This window comes from Vicugna pacos, chromosome 12 (genome assembly GCF_048564905.1).
Source record: "Vicugna pacos chromosome 12, VicPac4, whole genome shotgun sequence".
Classification (NCBI taxonomy): Eukaryota; Metazoa; Chordata; class Mammalia; order Artiodactyla; family Camelidae; genus Vicugna; species Vicugna pacos.
The window spans coordinates 38,401,409-38,417,502 of record NC_132998.1 but is presented as its reverse complement, the minus strand read 5'-3'; the positions used below and the strand labels follow the sequence as shown (position 1 = coordinate 38,417,502).

The 16,094-nt window shown below is 38.4% G+C and overlaps 1 protein-coding gene across 2 annotated transcripts in view; it reads right to left on the bottom strand.

Annotated features, from left to right (window-relative positions):
- The window catches only part of EPYC (epiphycan), a 35,575-nt gene that overhangs the window by 8,163 nt on the left and 11,318 nt on the right, over nt 1-16,094 (bottom strand). The window contains exons 4-5 of one of the 2 annotated variants that reach the window (XM_072973245.1): nt 10,464-10,468; nt 4,238-4,406 (exon numbers count right to left, since the gene is read on the bottom strand). In XM_072973245.1, the coding sequence (XP_072829346.1) occupies nt 4,238-4,406; nt 10,464-10,468 (174 nt within the window). The remainder of the gene's footprint in view (nt 1-4,237; nt 4,407-10,463; nt 10,469-16,094) is intronic. The other variant, XM_072973246.1, reaches the window with a different exon arrangement.

Here is a 16,094-nt window from a genome sequence, read left to right as displayed (position 1 = left end):
TATGTGTTTATTGAATCTCTTCCATGTAAATGGCACTGTGCTAGCTGGTGAAACAGTGGTGAGCACAAAGAGACGCAGTTCTATTTTATGATCTGCCATGTAAGATGAATGTTAATCACACAAACAGGTAAAATGATAATTGTGGTAAATGTCATGAAGTAGCCTATGAGCATAAAATAGGGGAATTTGATCCAGTCTGAGAGTCAGAGTTCTCTTGACGAGGTGATAACTGAGTTGAAACCTGCAAACAGAGAAGGACTTGACAGTGCAGGGGAGAGAGAGAGTGTGCAGGCAGAGGAAGCAGCATGTGCCAAGTCCCTTCACTCTGTAGGGACTGAAGGTAGTCCAGGCAGCCACAGCGCAGAGAGTACTGGGCTTGAGCCTTCTAGGTTTTGTTCCTTATCCTGTGAGTAAGCAGGGGTATTACATGATCAGATTTCCATGTTAAGGTATCGCCCTGCTTGAAGGTAAGCTGGAAGACTGACAGAGGCCAGTGGGCAGAGTGGAGATGAGTGGTCTAGATAAAAGATGATGGTTACTTGATTGGGTTAATGGTAATAGAAGAGGCAACAGATCCAAAAGATATTTGTCAGGCTGGAGTCTATCGCAGCATATTAATCTAGTTTTCTCTATGATACACTGGCATGCGTGTCTGCACGCGCACACCTACCCCTCCTTCACTCTCTGCGTATTGGTCATGTAGAAGACAGTAAGCTTCCAAGGGAGACAGAGAAGCAGTGGGCAGGAAGAAAGGAGGACAACAGGATGGGCAGTATTATGGAGGCCAAGTGGAGAGATACCAGAAGGAACAGGAATAGAAAACAGTTTAAGGCTGCTGAGATGTCAGGTAAGTTAAGGGCTGAAACATCTCTCTTGGTTTGGTTACTGTGGTGATTATGGGAGGCATCAGTAAGAGCGGTGGAGGGCTGAGGTTGGAAGCCAGTATACGGTCACTGAAGGAGAAACCTGGAGCTGAGGAAATAGTTCCAGCACATAGGGACAATGCTGTTGAGATATCTGACTTCAAGAAAGAGGCGAGAGAGAGAATGATAACTATAAGAACATAAGTTTGTGATGTGTGTGATGAGGAAAATGGACTAAAGTGAGAGAGATTTGAAGCAAAGGATCCAATGGAGGAGAGGCTGACTATAAAAAGGATCCCGAGAGGGCAGCAGGAAATGGGACTCAAAACACAGAAGGATCCCACATACGGGAGGACAGACTGTTCCTCTGTAGTAATAGGAGGAGGGGGTTTAGGCGCACGGATGTAGGTGCAGGTAAATTATACATCTGAAGACAGAAAGACAAAGAGCTGCTGACTGGAAAATCTCATCGTCTTTGTGATTTCTAAGCTCTCTGATCAGCTTGAGGAGTAAAGGGAGGAGGAAAGAAGGGTTCTGAGATACGAGATGGATGGAGAAAGTGAAATAGCCATGAGAGACAGAAGAACGTGATGGAAGAACTTTCTTGGGATTGCTCAGTGATCAGTTCATCCCCTTTTAGCTTAGACTTTCCTGGTTTTAGCACTGAAAGTGTCCTCTCTGGATCTCCTCACTTCCAGGCAAACTGGGACATTTGGTTGCCTTTGTTGAAGAATCCATTTCTGGTCTGTGATCAAGATCTAGTAAGGCATCTACTAAGGTCTTACTGCTATCATTAAATAGAAAAGTCATTTACCAAAGCAACTTCTGGAATGAAAACTACTTCAGGAGTGGAAATCTAGGGGATAAAAATTTAAGAGGGAACTGTAAAGTATTTAATCCTTGCTAATTTCTCCAATGTTATACATCAGTATCTGCCACTTATCATAAAATTTTTATAAAGACATTTGATTTTCTGTATATTCATGGTTGTGGTAATTTAGCAATAGTTGCTTAGGGTAATTATATATATTCACCCTAGTTATAATTTAATTCTAGTTTTTCCATTCAAAAGTCAAGCCTACTTTATATGGCTTTGGAGTATTATTTTTAGAAATTGATATTCATAGTAAAAGTTAATACTTTGAATTTTAATGTTCTCAATATTTCCAAACTATTTGACTTTAATGAATTTATCAGATTTAACTTTAATTTTAATTTTTAGAATTTCTGGCAGTACTTCTCTGGAAATTAAAATGTCAATTAAAATTTTAACTTCATTACTCATTCTCAGACTAAAACTTTTTTAAAGTCACAGTTTTTTTTTAATATGGTTTCAAAACTGACATTATTAAGCCATAATTTTAGCTAAAGCTTTTAAACAGATTGGGCATTCTGCTTTTCTATTGTTCCTGGCTCAGCTGAAAGACCCCAAGTACAGGTAACGATGTCACTTCTGAAGGATCTGAAATTACTTTAAGTGCTATTCTAGAGATGTTGTTTTGAGGACTTTCTCATTGTGTGTGTATCCCCCTGGTTCGGTCTGTAGAGCATCCTACTACCCAAAGGAAGTTGACTGTGTGGAAAGAATACGATGTGTTCATTAAGGACAGGATTTAGTGGCCTCTGTTTTCATTCCAGCACCACTTCGTACCACCTCCATGATCTCAGGCAACTTGTATGGTATGTTGGAAGTTTAGTTTTCCTACTTATGAAGTGAAGATAATAATAACTAGTGTGTACTTAGTATTGTGGTGTCTCTTCGAAGAGTTACAGTACATAAAACATTTTAGTGGCCTGGCGTATAGGCAGTGTTTCACAAAAGACAACTTTTTACACTGTTTATTGGTGAACAGTTAAAAACTCCAAGCGAGTAGATTGGTGGTAACCAAAGAAGGGGGAGGTAGAAATAGACAGTTGTTCAACGGGTATAAAGTTTCAGTTCTGTGAAATGAATTAAGTTCCAGAGATCTGCTTACAACACAGTGCCTTAGTTAACAGTACTGGACTGTACACTGAAAATTTTGTTGAGTTTAAAAAAATACACTCTTCTATCAACAATAGAATAATAAGAATAACATTTATGTTCACTGTGGGCCAGGCACTAAATTCATTCATTTAAACCTTACAACAACTCTATGAGGTAAGATCTATCATTTATTATCTCATTTTTAGATGAGAAACAAAGGCAAGAAAATATTGCCTGCCTTGCTCAAGACTGTCTATCCAGCAGTCTCAAAGCTGGGCTTTGAATGCTCTTTCCTCTCCTGTGTTCTCCCCGTATGTTCTGTAGAGACTTTTCTTCCATTACCTGTAACACATTCTTGCCTCTAAGGTGGTTTCTGTGTTTGTCTCCCTGTCCTAGACGAACATGTCTGTGAAAACAGCAGTCCTTTTAAGACAAGTATATCTCTCCAGAACTTACAGTACAGAGACAATGGATACTAACTAAACGTTTGTGTTGGGAACTCTGTTCATTTTTCCTGTAACCCCCGCATCATGCCATTCTGTGTGTGTGTATAAGTATTCTGGTGTGAGTCCACGTGAATACCCCCAAGGTTGACATGGACAAGTTCTAACAAGAAATACAGGCAAATCATAGAATCATGTTTAGCACCAGGAATTCCTTCTCATGAACTAAAAGACTCTGGTTTAGATCACCTTCAGGTCCCACAAAATGAAGTCCAAAGTTATGGAACACTTTCTTCTCTTTTCCTCTCTCTGTTGCTTCCTAAGACTGAATGAAAAGAGGCCTGCTTTCCAGTAAGCACACAGACAAGAATTTGACAGGCTTGCTTCAAACCCACTATGTGAAACGAAGAGCTTCATGATCCCTGGCAGTTCCTACGCTTCCTAAGCCAGTTTCTTTGGTAATCATTTAAAAAATTAGTACTAATACCTTCACAGAGAGGTTGTGATCATCAGATGAGATGATGTGAAGTGCTGAGTGTTAATGGCCCACAGAACGTACATGCTTAGTCAACACAATTACCATTACTACCATCATCATCATCATCATCATCATCATCATCCATCACTTTATCACTTCGAACTGCCATAGCCTGATCTCTCAGACACTGACCTTGCTAATAGTATATCCTTTGTTCTAGAAATGCATTCCACCACAGAGCTTTTGGGTAATCATGCCAGACAAATATTTTCATCCAGAATCTTTTGTTACTTGAAAATTTCCATCATGCCAACACTGAATTATTTAAACAGCCTGATTAGTTTAATACAGAATCTTCTGCTTCAAACCTAGCCTATTGCAAAGCTTTCTCTGTGGGTCACATGGCTTTCCCTGCAGAGTTGGAGCTTGGCAGTTTTGAGGGATGAACAAACGGGAGTCATTACAATTCTGCTTTGATGGACCTGACCTTCATTGGTGTGTGGGCCCAGAACCCCTGTGAATTCCGGCTCCTGAGGGGAAGAGCCATCGATCAGCCTAGGGGTGGACTCCTCCTCCTCCTCTTCAGCCTCCTCTGGCTGTGGGGGCGGGGTGAGGAGCTCTCTGTTCTCCAAAGGCATCACTGTCGCTATTTCAATCTGAAAAAGAAGCAGAATTTCCTCAGGCAGGCAGCCTTTTCCATCGCCCTCTGTATCAGGGACACAGATTTAAATTATATCTATCTTTGCCACAAGAGGCCGCTCGTGTTCCAAGCTAAACACAGTATGACGCGGCTTGCCTGGGAGGCCACATATGGTTCTAGTTAGTGTTGTTGTTTTTAATTAACTTTGTTTCTCAAATCTTAGTAATAGTTTCCAGTGCCTTTTTTCCCCCCTTTGGTCTTCTTGCTCTTTTAAACACTTTTATGTGTTTATGTCATAGGTTTAAAAAAATCTCATTTATTGTATTCTAAATACACAGCATTGCAAGAAGGCATTATTATTGTCAAAGATTCAAATTAATCCAGAAGTGTGCAGAGTGAAACCCAAAAACCCCCTTCACCCTGCAGCCAAAATTCAACTCTCCTTGAAGACAATAACCAATATGGAATTGATGCATATTTTCCAGTCCTTTTAATGCTTGGCTTTCTAGATTTAAATACTCTGTCCCTTTACAAAGACTTACAGGTCTCCAGCTGTCTTTTTAGTGAAAAAATATCCTTTACACTAAAATAAAATACATGGAACCGTGAAAACTACACAATTTGATTATGATACACCATTTCTCATGTATTTTCACTGTTATCTGAATAGCAAGTATTACCAGCAAGATTTGGGTATGTTAAAATTGACATTTTTGAGAGCTTTGACAATAGGAAACACTTTTATAGAATTGAAAAAAATACAGATTTTTTTCAGGGCTTTTGTTTTAGATTACACTTGCTTTTCTCTTCTTACTTGCATATTTTAAGCAATGAGCTGTTGCTTCTGAGAGCTCTGCATTTAGAAAAACCACACACTCTGAACTTCCTTCCCTCGTCTCAAAATCTATTCCTTTGTATCATTTAATAAACACCTACCTCCCTACACCTGCTTCCCTGACAACCTTTTGTAACCTTGGGCAGGAAATCTGCTTAAGACAATTGGTTGTCAGCATGCAGGAACCACCCTCTGGGGCCTAATTTCCTCATGGCATCTCAGAATTCCCCAGTTCTCCCATTATCCCCTTGATAGAGCTTCTGGATTCTTTCTACGTTCTTGACTTGCTTTCATTAAACAAGCAAAAAAAACACACAAATAACTCTAACTTATTTAATGTCAAAATGATATGTAAGCTATTACTTTCATGTAAAAACTAAATGCATAATTAAGTCAGATATTTTCTGAATATTTTAGATAGATGTCTTAAGATAACCGTAAGATTTGAAGACTTACAACTTAATGTCACATTGATAACATTTGAATACATGGCTTCACAAATGAAAGTTATCCTTTTAAAAAGGAACGCTGAACTTTCTTTTGTCAGTTCACTTTGCTGACTTGTGTCTCCTTCCGTTTTCTAGTTTCTCCATTTCAGCCCTTCCTACGTTGTATGGTATTGGTTCCATCAGTTTTCTGCCAATACGAGCCTACTTGATGTACACCTTGAGTGATGCCTTTTATCTTTGTACCTCAAGGCTGTAGCGTAATAGGTGATCAACAAGCACTTCTTGAATGCAGTTTTAAAATTTGCTGTCCAAAATGCATCTAATTTGCAGCTCTAAGCTTAATTTTAGAGATTTTGCTAAGAAATACCAAAGAATATATTAGTGCCTACTTTAATGCATTTAAAGCATGAAAGCAAACCAAAAGCAAATTATATGTATTTGGTGCACTAGAAAGCCATCCATGAAGGTATTCTAAAACTTGTCCAGAAATCTCTGCTTCAGAAGATTGGGCACACTTCCTTAAACAGAAAGACATAAGGTTTCCATCTGCAGGGTCAGAAGGAGGCAGATTCATAAGGAATGGATTTGCAGAGACCAAAAGGAGGCTCCAGGAAGAGCGGAAATTGAGACAGATGTTTCATGAAATGGAGGCATCCTAAAGGGAGAAACACATTCCAGACACATTGCCTTGAATCTGTAGCTTTGTAGGAAAAACGTTTGCACATACTTCTTACAGATAATTGTTTTTCCACTGATTTGATGTGAAGCTGTAAGATCTCACTTGTTGTCAGTACAATGAGGCAAAACAGCTTTTGTATTTATCAAAAACTGTTTTGTCCATGCTTACTTGCTAATAAAATGTGAATGTTGAACAACTTTTAAGACCAAGGAAAAGGAATGCCTTTTCAGTTCAGCAGAATTGCAGAACTGTAACCTCCAAGTCCTGTGCCTGGAGAGCCTTTGGCATTGCAGACACCTTTATTCTCACCATCAGATAAAAGTGATTTAGGCTTCTGTCTTCTTTCCCTCTTTAGCAATGTTCATACTGTGACATGAAGTTGTGAGGCAATGCGTGCAGAGAAACGAGGCCAGGGAAACGTGACCACCTGGCTCTCCATGCGGCAGACTTTTACGCTTAGGCTGCAGAAACCTAAATTTGGGAGTGAACACAAGTGGCCAGAAAACATCCCTGCCATGCGTGCCCACCCCCTGCACCCATCCCCCTACCCCCGCTTCCTTAGGCTACAATTGGTAACACTTAAATGCAAATATAACTGAGCCTCTGATATAAATATTCACTCTTTTGGAGTTTTTCTCCATTCTTTTTCTTTTTACCTCCTTATTTTACTCTGACTTGCTCCCTGCTCAACTGAATTTTTAATCAGTTCATTATATTTCCATAAAGTTTAAAAACACAATGCAGGGTCAGTCCCACATATGACCTTGAGTTTTGTCACTGCTGCATTTGCTTTAGCTTGTTGACCTAGTACCAGCAGGGTACATCTTGGAGTTGGTTGGTTGTCTATGTGTAGTATCTTGCTTACTGGCCTTGGAACTGTAGATAACTGGTGCCATGGTAGATTGTGTTTAGAGCACCTTGCATGTCCATGAAGGAGGTACATCTCTACCAGAGATGCAAGTTCATAGCCTACAGAGTGATCTGGGTAGAGTCAGGTCTCAGCAGATGTCAGGCTGGAGAGATAATAGTGCCAAGAGGAGTCCTCAGCCTTGCCTCAGCCTTCACACCTGGCATGGCCTTCATTCCATGTAAACAACTCAACACCTCCACGCAGTCTCAGGAAAAGGGGGGCTGAAATGACCCTGAGATGTCCTAGACAAAATTTCTGCTTGCTGGAGAAATAAGAGCTCTTATAGAAAGTGGTTCAGTTGCATTTCTGGTACTAGATTCTGTGTACTCAGACTTTCATCGGTAATATTTACTTTGTTACTAACAATACTGCAAAAGATTTGAGACTCATTCTCCGATAATCAACAGAGTTGTCCATAGAAGAGTCTTTCTATAAAAGTACTCAGCACCATTTTAAGTGACAATAACGTTTGGTTAAAGATAATTTTAATCAAATCCATTTGTCCCTTAACAAAAAGCACATCTAAGTGATCTGTACAACCATATTACTGTCATTAATCCTGCTTAATTTATTTGTCTTAATTTCAGAGTGAAGGTATGAAAAATTAGTGTGTTCAGAAACAGCAGTCACACTTCTTCCTGGTTGTCTCATTTGCCACTGAAACCCTTCGGCAGAGACTTCTTGTTGAACATGCTGATATTATCTGTTCAGGATGGTCACAAACCATTTGCCGTTAAGCATTGTGTTTAAATTAATGAAACTTAATGTATTTTGGGTTTTGATGTTTTAATAATTTTTGATCTCTGCACTTAATCTGCACTAAGTTTCCAATGAGGAACTCAGTGAAAATGTAATATATATGTGATGGAAAGAATGCTGTGAAAGATTTCAGGTTACTCAGATTTGATGCCTACCATTATGAATGAATGAAAGGATCACTAACTGAATGAGTGAACTTATAAATTACATAAAGTTCGCCAGTCTTTATCTCATCAACCAGACTGAATATCTGAGCCAAGTATTACTTTTAAGTTATGATCAACTGTCCATTTTACCTGTCACTAATATTCTCTAAACATCTATCAATACCATGATTTTTCCTCCCTGTCTACTACCATCACCATAATCTAAGTTACTATGTTCTCTTGCCTAGAATGAAGAAATAGTCTACTTACAGGAAGCTGGGATCTCTTCTACTATATATTCACCCTGCAGTGAGAATAAACTCTTAAAATTGCAAAATTGGCCCTGTCCACTCCTGCTTAAAATCCCTCAGTGGCTTTTTGTTGCTCTTGGTAACCACAGGAGCGATGGCCTAGCAGAAGCACTGTCACATATTGATTAAGAGGAAGGGTCCAGCCTAGATGAGTTTGAATCTAGCCTAGCTGTGAGACCTTGGGCAGGTTATTTTACCTCCCTGAACATCTATTTGTAAAATCCTGATATAAATAGTATTATAAATAAATAGTGTTAGAAGGAGGACGTTAATACATGTGAAACTCCTAGAATAATGTCAGATACATAGTAAGTGCTATGGAAATGTTTGCTGTTATTATTAACATGAATGTAAAACTCTTTGACTCACAGAGTCCTGCATGGTTTGCCCTCCCAATGTCCCCTTCCTCCCTCTCCTGCCAGTTGTGCCCTTTGAGCACTGGCTGTCTTCAGTTCCTTATACTCTCTGTGCTCCTTCTTCTACAAGGACATTTGCATGCACTGGTCGTTCTGCCTGGAACTCCCTCCACTCCTCATCTCTTTTCCCTTATTTGATTTTTAACAGCTTTATTGAAAGTATAATTGATACACAAAGAACCTCATATATTTAATGTGTACAATTTGGTAAGTTTGGACATATGCAAACATCTGTGATACCATCACCACATTCAGAATGATAGAGATAGCCAACACCTCCCCAAGTTTCTTGCAACTACTTATCTGTCTCTCATATCTAGTTCAAGTCTTACTTCCTCGAGGAAACATCTCATGATAAATGCAACTTAGACAAACATGTTTGGTGGCCCTCAGAACTTCGTATACTTCTATTGGCACATCCACCATTGAATTTCTGGTAGTTTTGTTTTTTAATTGTTGCAGTTATTCCCTTCCTTAGATCCTTTGCAACATGACTTTTCAACTCCTACAATCAAAAAGTAGATGCTAATTTCTTATTCCTTGAATTTTGAATTTAGACTGGCCTTCTGATTTGTTTTAGTCAACAGAATGTATTGATGTTGTGCCAGTTTTGAGGGTAGTTCTCCAAAAACATTGCAGGTTTTCATTTACTCCCTAGGAGCCCTTCGCAGTCATCATATAAACAAGCTGGCACTAGCCTGTTGAAAGAGCACACAGAGTAGAGGAAAGCCACATAAGCTGAGATCAATCTAGGCCAGCCAGCCCTGAACCAACCCAGCAGCTGGCTGAAGGTACATGAGTGTGAGCCCAGTGCAAACTGAAAGCATAACACAGCCCAAGTTGCTCAATTATGAAGTTGTGAACTAAATAAATGGGTGTTCTAAGCCACCAAAATTTGGTATTGTTTGTCACACAGTACAAGATAACTGGTACAGTTTTTTATGGTTTATATGTGAATATTGACTAAAATCTATTTTCCCATGAGGGTTAATACCATGTATCATATTGTTGTTTTTTTAATCATTATATTCCCAATGTACCTAGCAATTTGTAGGCCTCTTGATAAGTACTGTTGAATTAGTAAACAGTGGCATTTTTGATACTTTAAAGGTTTATTTTGAATATCAACATACTAAAAATACAAGAGAGCAAATGTAAAAGAGATTACAGTAATTAATGGCTCAGACATCTCCACATCTGCCAATGGACTTTCATTCACTGTAGGTGCAAACATATTGTGAAAGGAAATGAAAGAAAATGTGCTCTGAATTCACTTGATGACACTGGTTTTGAATCTGCTGCTGATCTAAGGGTGTTGGTTCTATATTTAAGGGAAAGTTGAAATTATATGCTCAGAATGAGAGCCACTGCATTGCAGAATTCCTAAAGGCACTATTCATTTGGTACTCTACGTAAATGATGCCACCTGGATTTTGGGACTGTAATGACCCTGCCTGAGTACGTGTTAGCTCTAAGAGGTCAATTAATAACCAGTCCTGAAAGTTTCCTCTACCTTTCTTCACATCTTCTTTTTCTCAAGTGTACTTCCTATAGTTTTTACTTAACACCTCAACTTAGGCAGAGATGGGAAACTTTACTAATCTTTTCTTTGTATGTGCAGTTGGGAAACAGGGCAGTACAGTAAAGCCCTGAAGGAAGAGAAATGTAAAAGCATGTATAGATACTGAGATCCTTGTTGACTCTTTGATGTTCATCCAAGAATGAAGATGTAATTGTTTCCATTGGAACAGGAAAAACTACAGATTTTTGTATATAAATAGGGTGAAGGATAGAGTCACAGTGAGGTCTCCAACCCAAGAAACTGAAGTTACTTTAGATTGTTCTTATGATGTAGGACTGATCTTAAAAATGCACAATGAAAAGAGGCCATTCCTCCCAAGCCCTTGGGAGCAGCTTCTTGACTCTTGATGATATTAGTGATGATAATATAGTTAAAGAAAGAAAAAGTAAACTGAAGAAGATTGTGGTCTAGAAAAATCAAATACAAGGAAGAATAGTATGTTATTGTAGCCAGCATTGTTTGGAGGAAGTATTAAATTTGTTGAACATAAGTAATAGTCACTAAAGAGATCATTTCTGACATGGAGAGGAGAGGTTTTCCTGGATCTCGTCACGGGCTGGGTGAAAATAACTGGCATAGATGGAATACTCACTACATGTGAGAAACTTATGAGATTTTCATTGACTTGCATGTAATTTTCAGAACAACCTTCTGTAGAAGGTATAATAATTGTGTACATTTAATAGATTTGTAAACTGAGGATGGAAGCAGGGAGGGCTAAATAAATTGCTTGAGATCACACAGCTTCTATGTAGGAAGGCCAGGATTAGAATCTTACTAATACTGCCACAGAACAACACAACTTTCTTAACATTGAACCTGTACTCAGCCAAAAAAAAAAAAAATCTGAGAAAGGGGCTCTAGATCGAAAAAGTGAGCGTTATCATCACTGGAAATGACTTAATATTCACATTCATAAATGGACTTTCTTGTACATATTTTAAGCCTCATGATTTTTTCTTGGTGTCGTTCGTCAACCTACAGTCTGATTTGACCATGACTGATTACGTTAGTCAGCTGCTGAACCTGAAGGCTGAAGACCATATCAAGGCCATGTTGCCCTGTGGAAGTGCTTGGCAGTCATTCTGTTCCCTGAAATTGACACGTATTAAAAAAAAATCATATAACATTGATGTGGGTAGATTGTAAAATTCAAACAGCATTTATTACAATTTTTATTACTGTTGTGAGAAATAAATATTATGTAGAATTAAGCTTTAGCCAGGTTAAACATGATGGCTAAGACAATTTCATATATTCACCAAACTTTCATTTTCTTCTTGAGCATTCAGCTTATATACATTTTCCACTTTCTTTGATTCTAGGTCGGGTCATGTGGATAGTTCTTGCCAACTGATTGGAAGAGGAAGTTTTGTGCAACATCTGGTCTAAATCAGCAAAGCGTAAGTACACTTTCTCCACATTCTTTCTCTTCAATCTGTCAACAGAAGATCTGCCATGACCTTGAAGTCCAAAGGTGAGGATGGTGATGTTCTAGCATAAAAGATATTTGAATCCCTGAATAACAACTTGGGAGACAGTAAACCTGTTGACCTGAACTGGGTATTCATGTCAGCAAGATATAAATTTTTACTGCATTAAGCCATTGGAATTTTGAATTGTTTGTTACAGCTGCTAATGTAAGTTGCCCTAATATAGACCTTTTCAATTTGTTTTCTTATCCATTTCCTAGTTATACCGATGGGACAATTTCTAATATTTTTGGAGTTGATTTATCTAGCATTGACATCATTGACATCGGGGAAAAAAATACAAGCACATTTTTTGTCTATCCCCTCTAATTTCTTTTTTACAAACAACTGTTTTTTGATCTTGGTTGTTTGGTATAGTACTTACTGAAATATATTACTGCATTTAGTGAATTCACCATTATTTTAATTCATTTATTTTTTAAATCTCAGTATTTTATTAACTTAAGTCAAAATTAATAAATCTATATAATGAATGAGTATATGCAAGTCAAAATCAAAAGTAGTCAATGGCTTTTGTTTATATCAACATAGTCGTCATAATCATCATAGCATTTGATGTTGACTTGCTGGGATATTATTTCTGAAAACATGTACATGTTTTCTTTGTTTTTAAAAATCTATCGTAATTTATGGTTATTCTTCGTAGATCCATACCCCTAAATGGTAATGCTTCTTTGTATCCAATGCAATGTTTAAGTGTAAAATTCAATTTAAAAGAAACAAGAACTGGTGATCTGAAGATTTCATTTAATCATACCCTTTCTAGTCTGTGTCTCTTTTGGGACCTTAGCATTTTTTTTCTTTGTTCACGTGTTTATTTTCTCATTTCCTTTTCTTGTTGTCAGAAAATGGCAATATTTCACTTTTACTTGCCAGAAAGATTTTTTACTTCAGTTTTATCCCAGTTTATTCAGGACTCCATTCACCATCATCCCCTTAGGCTCCAGAAATTTAATAGGTGTCCAATATCTTACTTCTCACAAAATGTATTCTCTAACCCTAACTGAATGTCTCCAAATATTATTGGTAGGGAATTTGGCAAAGGCTTTAGAAACACTATCTAATAGCAAAGTCAGTTCGTGTTCCCTTTCCCCTTACTGCCCCTGTTCCCCAAGTAAGGATGCCAGAAGGACAATTTAGTGTGGGCTGAAATCAGTAATCTCATGAGGATGGGAGGAGGTGGAGAGAGTCAATCACAGTAATTGAAAACAAAGAAGTTGGACTGAAAACCAAGATGCTTGGAACCTTTCAAACTCAGCTCTTTATTTTATGATGGAGTAATTCAGTATTTTTTTTTTTAAGTTTTAATCTTTCCCATCCTAACAAAGCAAATTGTTCCTTCTAACAGACTTTATTGAGACACAAAGTATAATAAACTATGGCTTTTTAAAATTCTTATTTATTTATTTATTTTTAATTGAAGTACCATCAGTTATAATGTATCAATTTCTGATACACAGCACAATGTCCCAGTCATGCATGCACAAGCTGTGCCTTTTAATATGTAGAACTTCTGTGCATACAACTGCTGTGCACTCGTGATGATAGTGATGATGGTGATGATGATGACGGTGTGTATATTACCAGAGGGTAACTATAGTCATTTTAAATAGGAAAACATGTGCATTTACAGAGGATGTCCCACGGAGGAGCAGCTAATAGCCAACTGCCTTCAAAATAATTATTACACTAAATTTGTTTTCTGCTATTCAGTATCAGTGGTAAAATATTGCAAAATCTTACACAGTTAGAAGTTTGGCTTTATCTCTTAGGGTGAGAATCGCTTTAAACAAATTCAAAAAACTGTACTAAGCCAGAATGCTAACCTGAACCCTCTTATGGCCACCAATATGTTTTCTGTAGTCTCTGTAGCCTCACTTAGGGGCCTAATTATAATCGAAAGCTTGTTGGTGACTGTAGACCAGAACAAAGGCCCCCAGGTAAGTCAGCTCTGTAGCAGCATAAGGTGAAGAGAGGGCTGTCTTCCGTGGGTTCAGAATCTTTAAATTTGTTGTCTGTCGTAAGGCTTCACCGTCACCAGCATGACAAAAATCATCCTGCCAATAGGAGAAGGGGGCTGAGTAGTAGTTAACTGGCTGTGGCAGTATCTCACCCTGTGATCCTCCTTTTTAATCTCAGTACCAAAATGTGTGCATCTCCTCAGTCGCCATTCTATGTATGTTATAGATTCAACATAGTTAGTTATTAGGGTGGATTTTTATCTTAAATGTCCTGGATTTGATTTCTTTCATATTTATGTCTTTAATCAGAGTTTTGATATCACTACTCCAGAGAGAACACCCTTACAAAAACATTGATCCAGCCTCAATGTCTTTTAGATATATTTTATTTATTTTCTTCTTACATATGTTAAGAAATGGAGTATTTAATGTATGTTGGCATACATACCATTTACTGTATCAAAGCCCACATTGTTAGCAAAAATAACGGCATGATGTGACAGTGAGTATCCTTTGGGGCCCATCTATCTGCACCTCGTATAGTGTACACTGATATCACAAGCCAATTAATTGTACAACCTGGTGGATGACAACCTTACCAAGCAATAATTCTTGAATTATTTCGTGTGTGTGTGCGTGTGTGTGCGCGTGTGTGCGCGCGTGCGCGCCTAAACAAACACAACGTAAGCCTCTGTTCCTAGCAAACTCAAGACAAGGTTTACCGTACTTTGCCCTAGGAGTGTTAGAATGAGAAATTTGTGGAATTAGGGAAGTTCCAATGAAAATAAGGCATCTTAAAAAAAGGCTAGACAGGACAATAACAGGTCAAGTCCAAACCTGGGTTAGAAACTAATATGGTGGGAGAACATGTTCAAGGTTAGAAAATTCAAGGTAAAGATTTCCAAACACTTCTTTGAAGAATGTTACTTTTGTCAGATTTATAATTTATTGATTTTTAATGTCTCTATGGAAGATGCTACAAGAAAAAAATCTAGAAGACTATATCTGAAAAACAAAGGTCTGAACCAGAAAGAAAAGAGAAGGCTCTCATTAGCACAGTACTACAGAAGTAAAGGAACCAAATTAAAAAGCACATTAAACTGGTTAAACTAAAAATAGTAACAGACTCACACTGAAAAAATGGCTAAGGGAAGTCAAATACATGGGTCCTACCTGCAGAGATTCTCATTGTAATAGTCGGGGAGGGGGGGCTACGCATTAGGATGTTTTAAAATTCGAGAGGTGATTCAAATATATGGCCAAAGTTGAGAAACCACCATGCTAGAGGAGAAATTTGTTCTGCAGAATAGGACATAAGAGACAGAAATGTTAATTAAGTCCTGGAACTTTGATATGTTGAGTAAAGTCTGGATGAGAATACGGTAGAAGGATTGTTTTTTTACTAGCCTCCCAAGGGCCACAGGCTTCAGAAACAACAGAATCTTCAGTTTAGGAATCTGCTGAGTTCTCCAGCTGAAACAAAAAGCCTAAGAGGCAGGAACTCTCCGGGAGGCAGATTTCTTAAATTCCACAGCACAAGCAAGGGTAAAAGCCCCTGGGGCACATAGCTTCCAGGCTAGAGAAACACTAGGCTGAAAATCTTTGCTTACAAGAGAGCCTGTCACCTGACAGAACACACAGTCAAAGCAGCACCAGGTACCAGAAACCCAGGGCTTAGCAGGAAAATGGGAATTCAAGGGCTTTGCATTTGCATAAAGAAAAAGAAGCTTCAGGCAGACCTGGCGATTAGGCCTGCCGTCAGTCACCTGTGCTAGGAGACAGGCTATTTAAAAATTGTACAAGAAACAGAAATATCTCAAATGATACTCTGAGAAAAGAGACATTAAGTTTGGGGATGTTTCTAGTTCAGTGATGCTCTTACCATAGATACATCAGAGCGACCTGGAGGGTTTGTTAAATCACTGATGGATGGCAGGACCCCTTCTAGGGTTTCTGATTCCTGAGCCCTGGAGTGGGACCTGAGGTTTGCCTTCCTGACCAGCTCCTAAGTGATGCTGATGCTGCCAGTTCAGGATGACACTTTGAGAACAGCTCCTCTAATAGTGGTAAAAGAGTGCCATAATTTAACTCCAGGTGGGAGGTTTCTTCAAATTGTTTTTGAGCTCAAACTTTGCAGACTAGAGACAATGAGCATGAAATGAC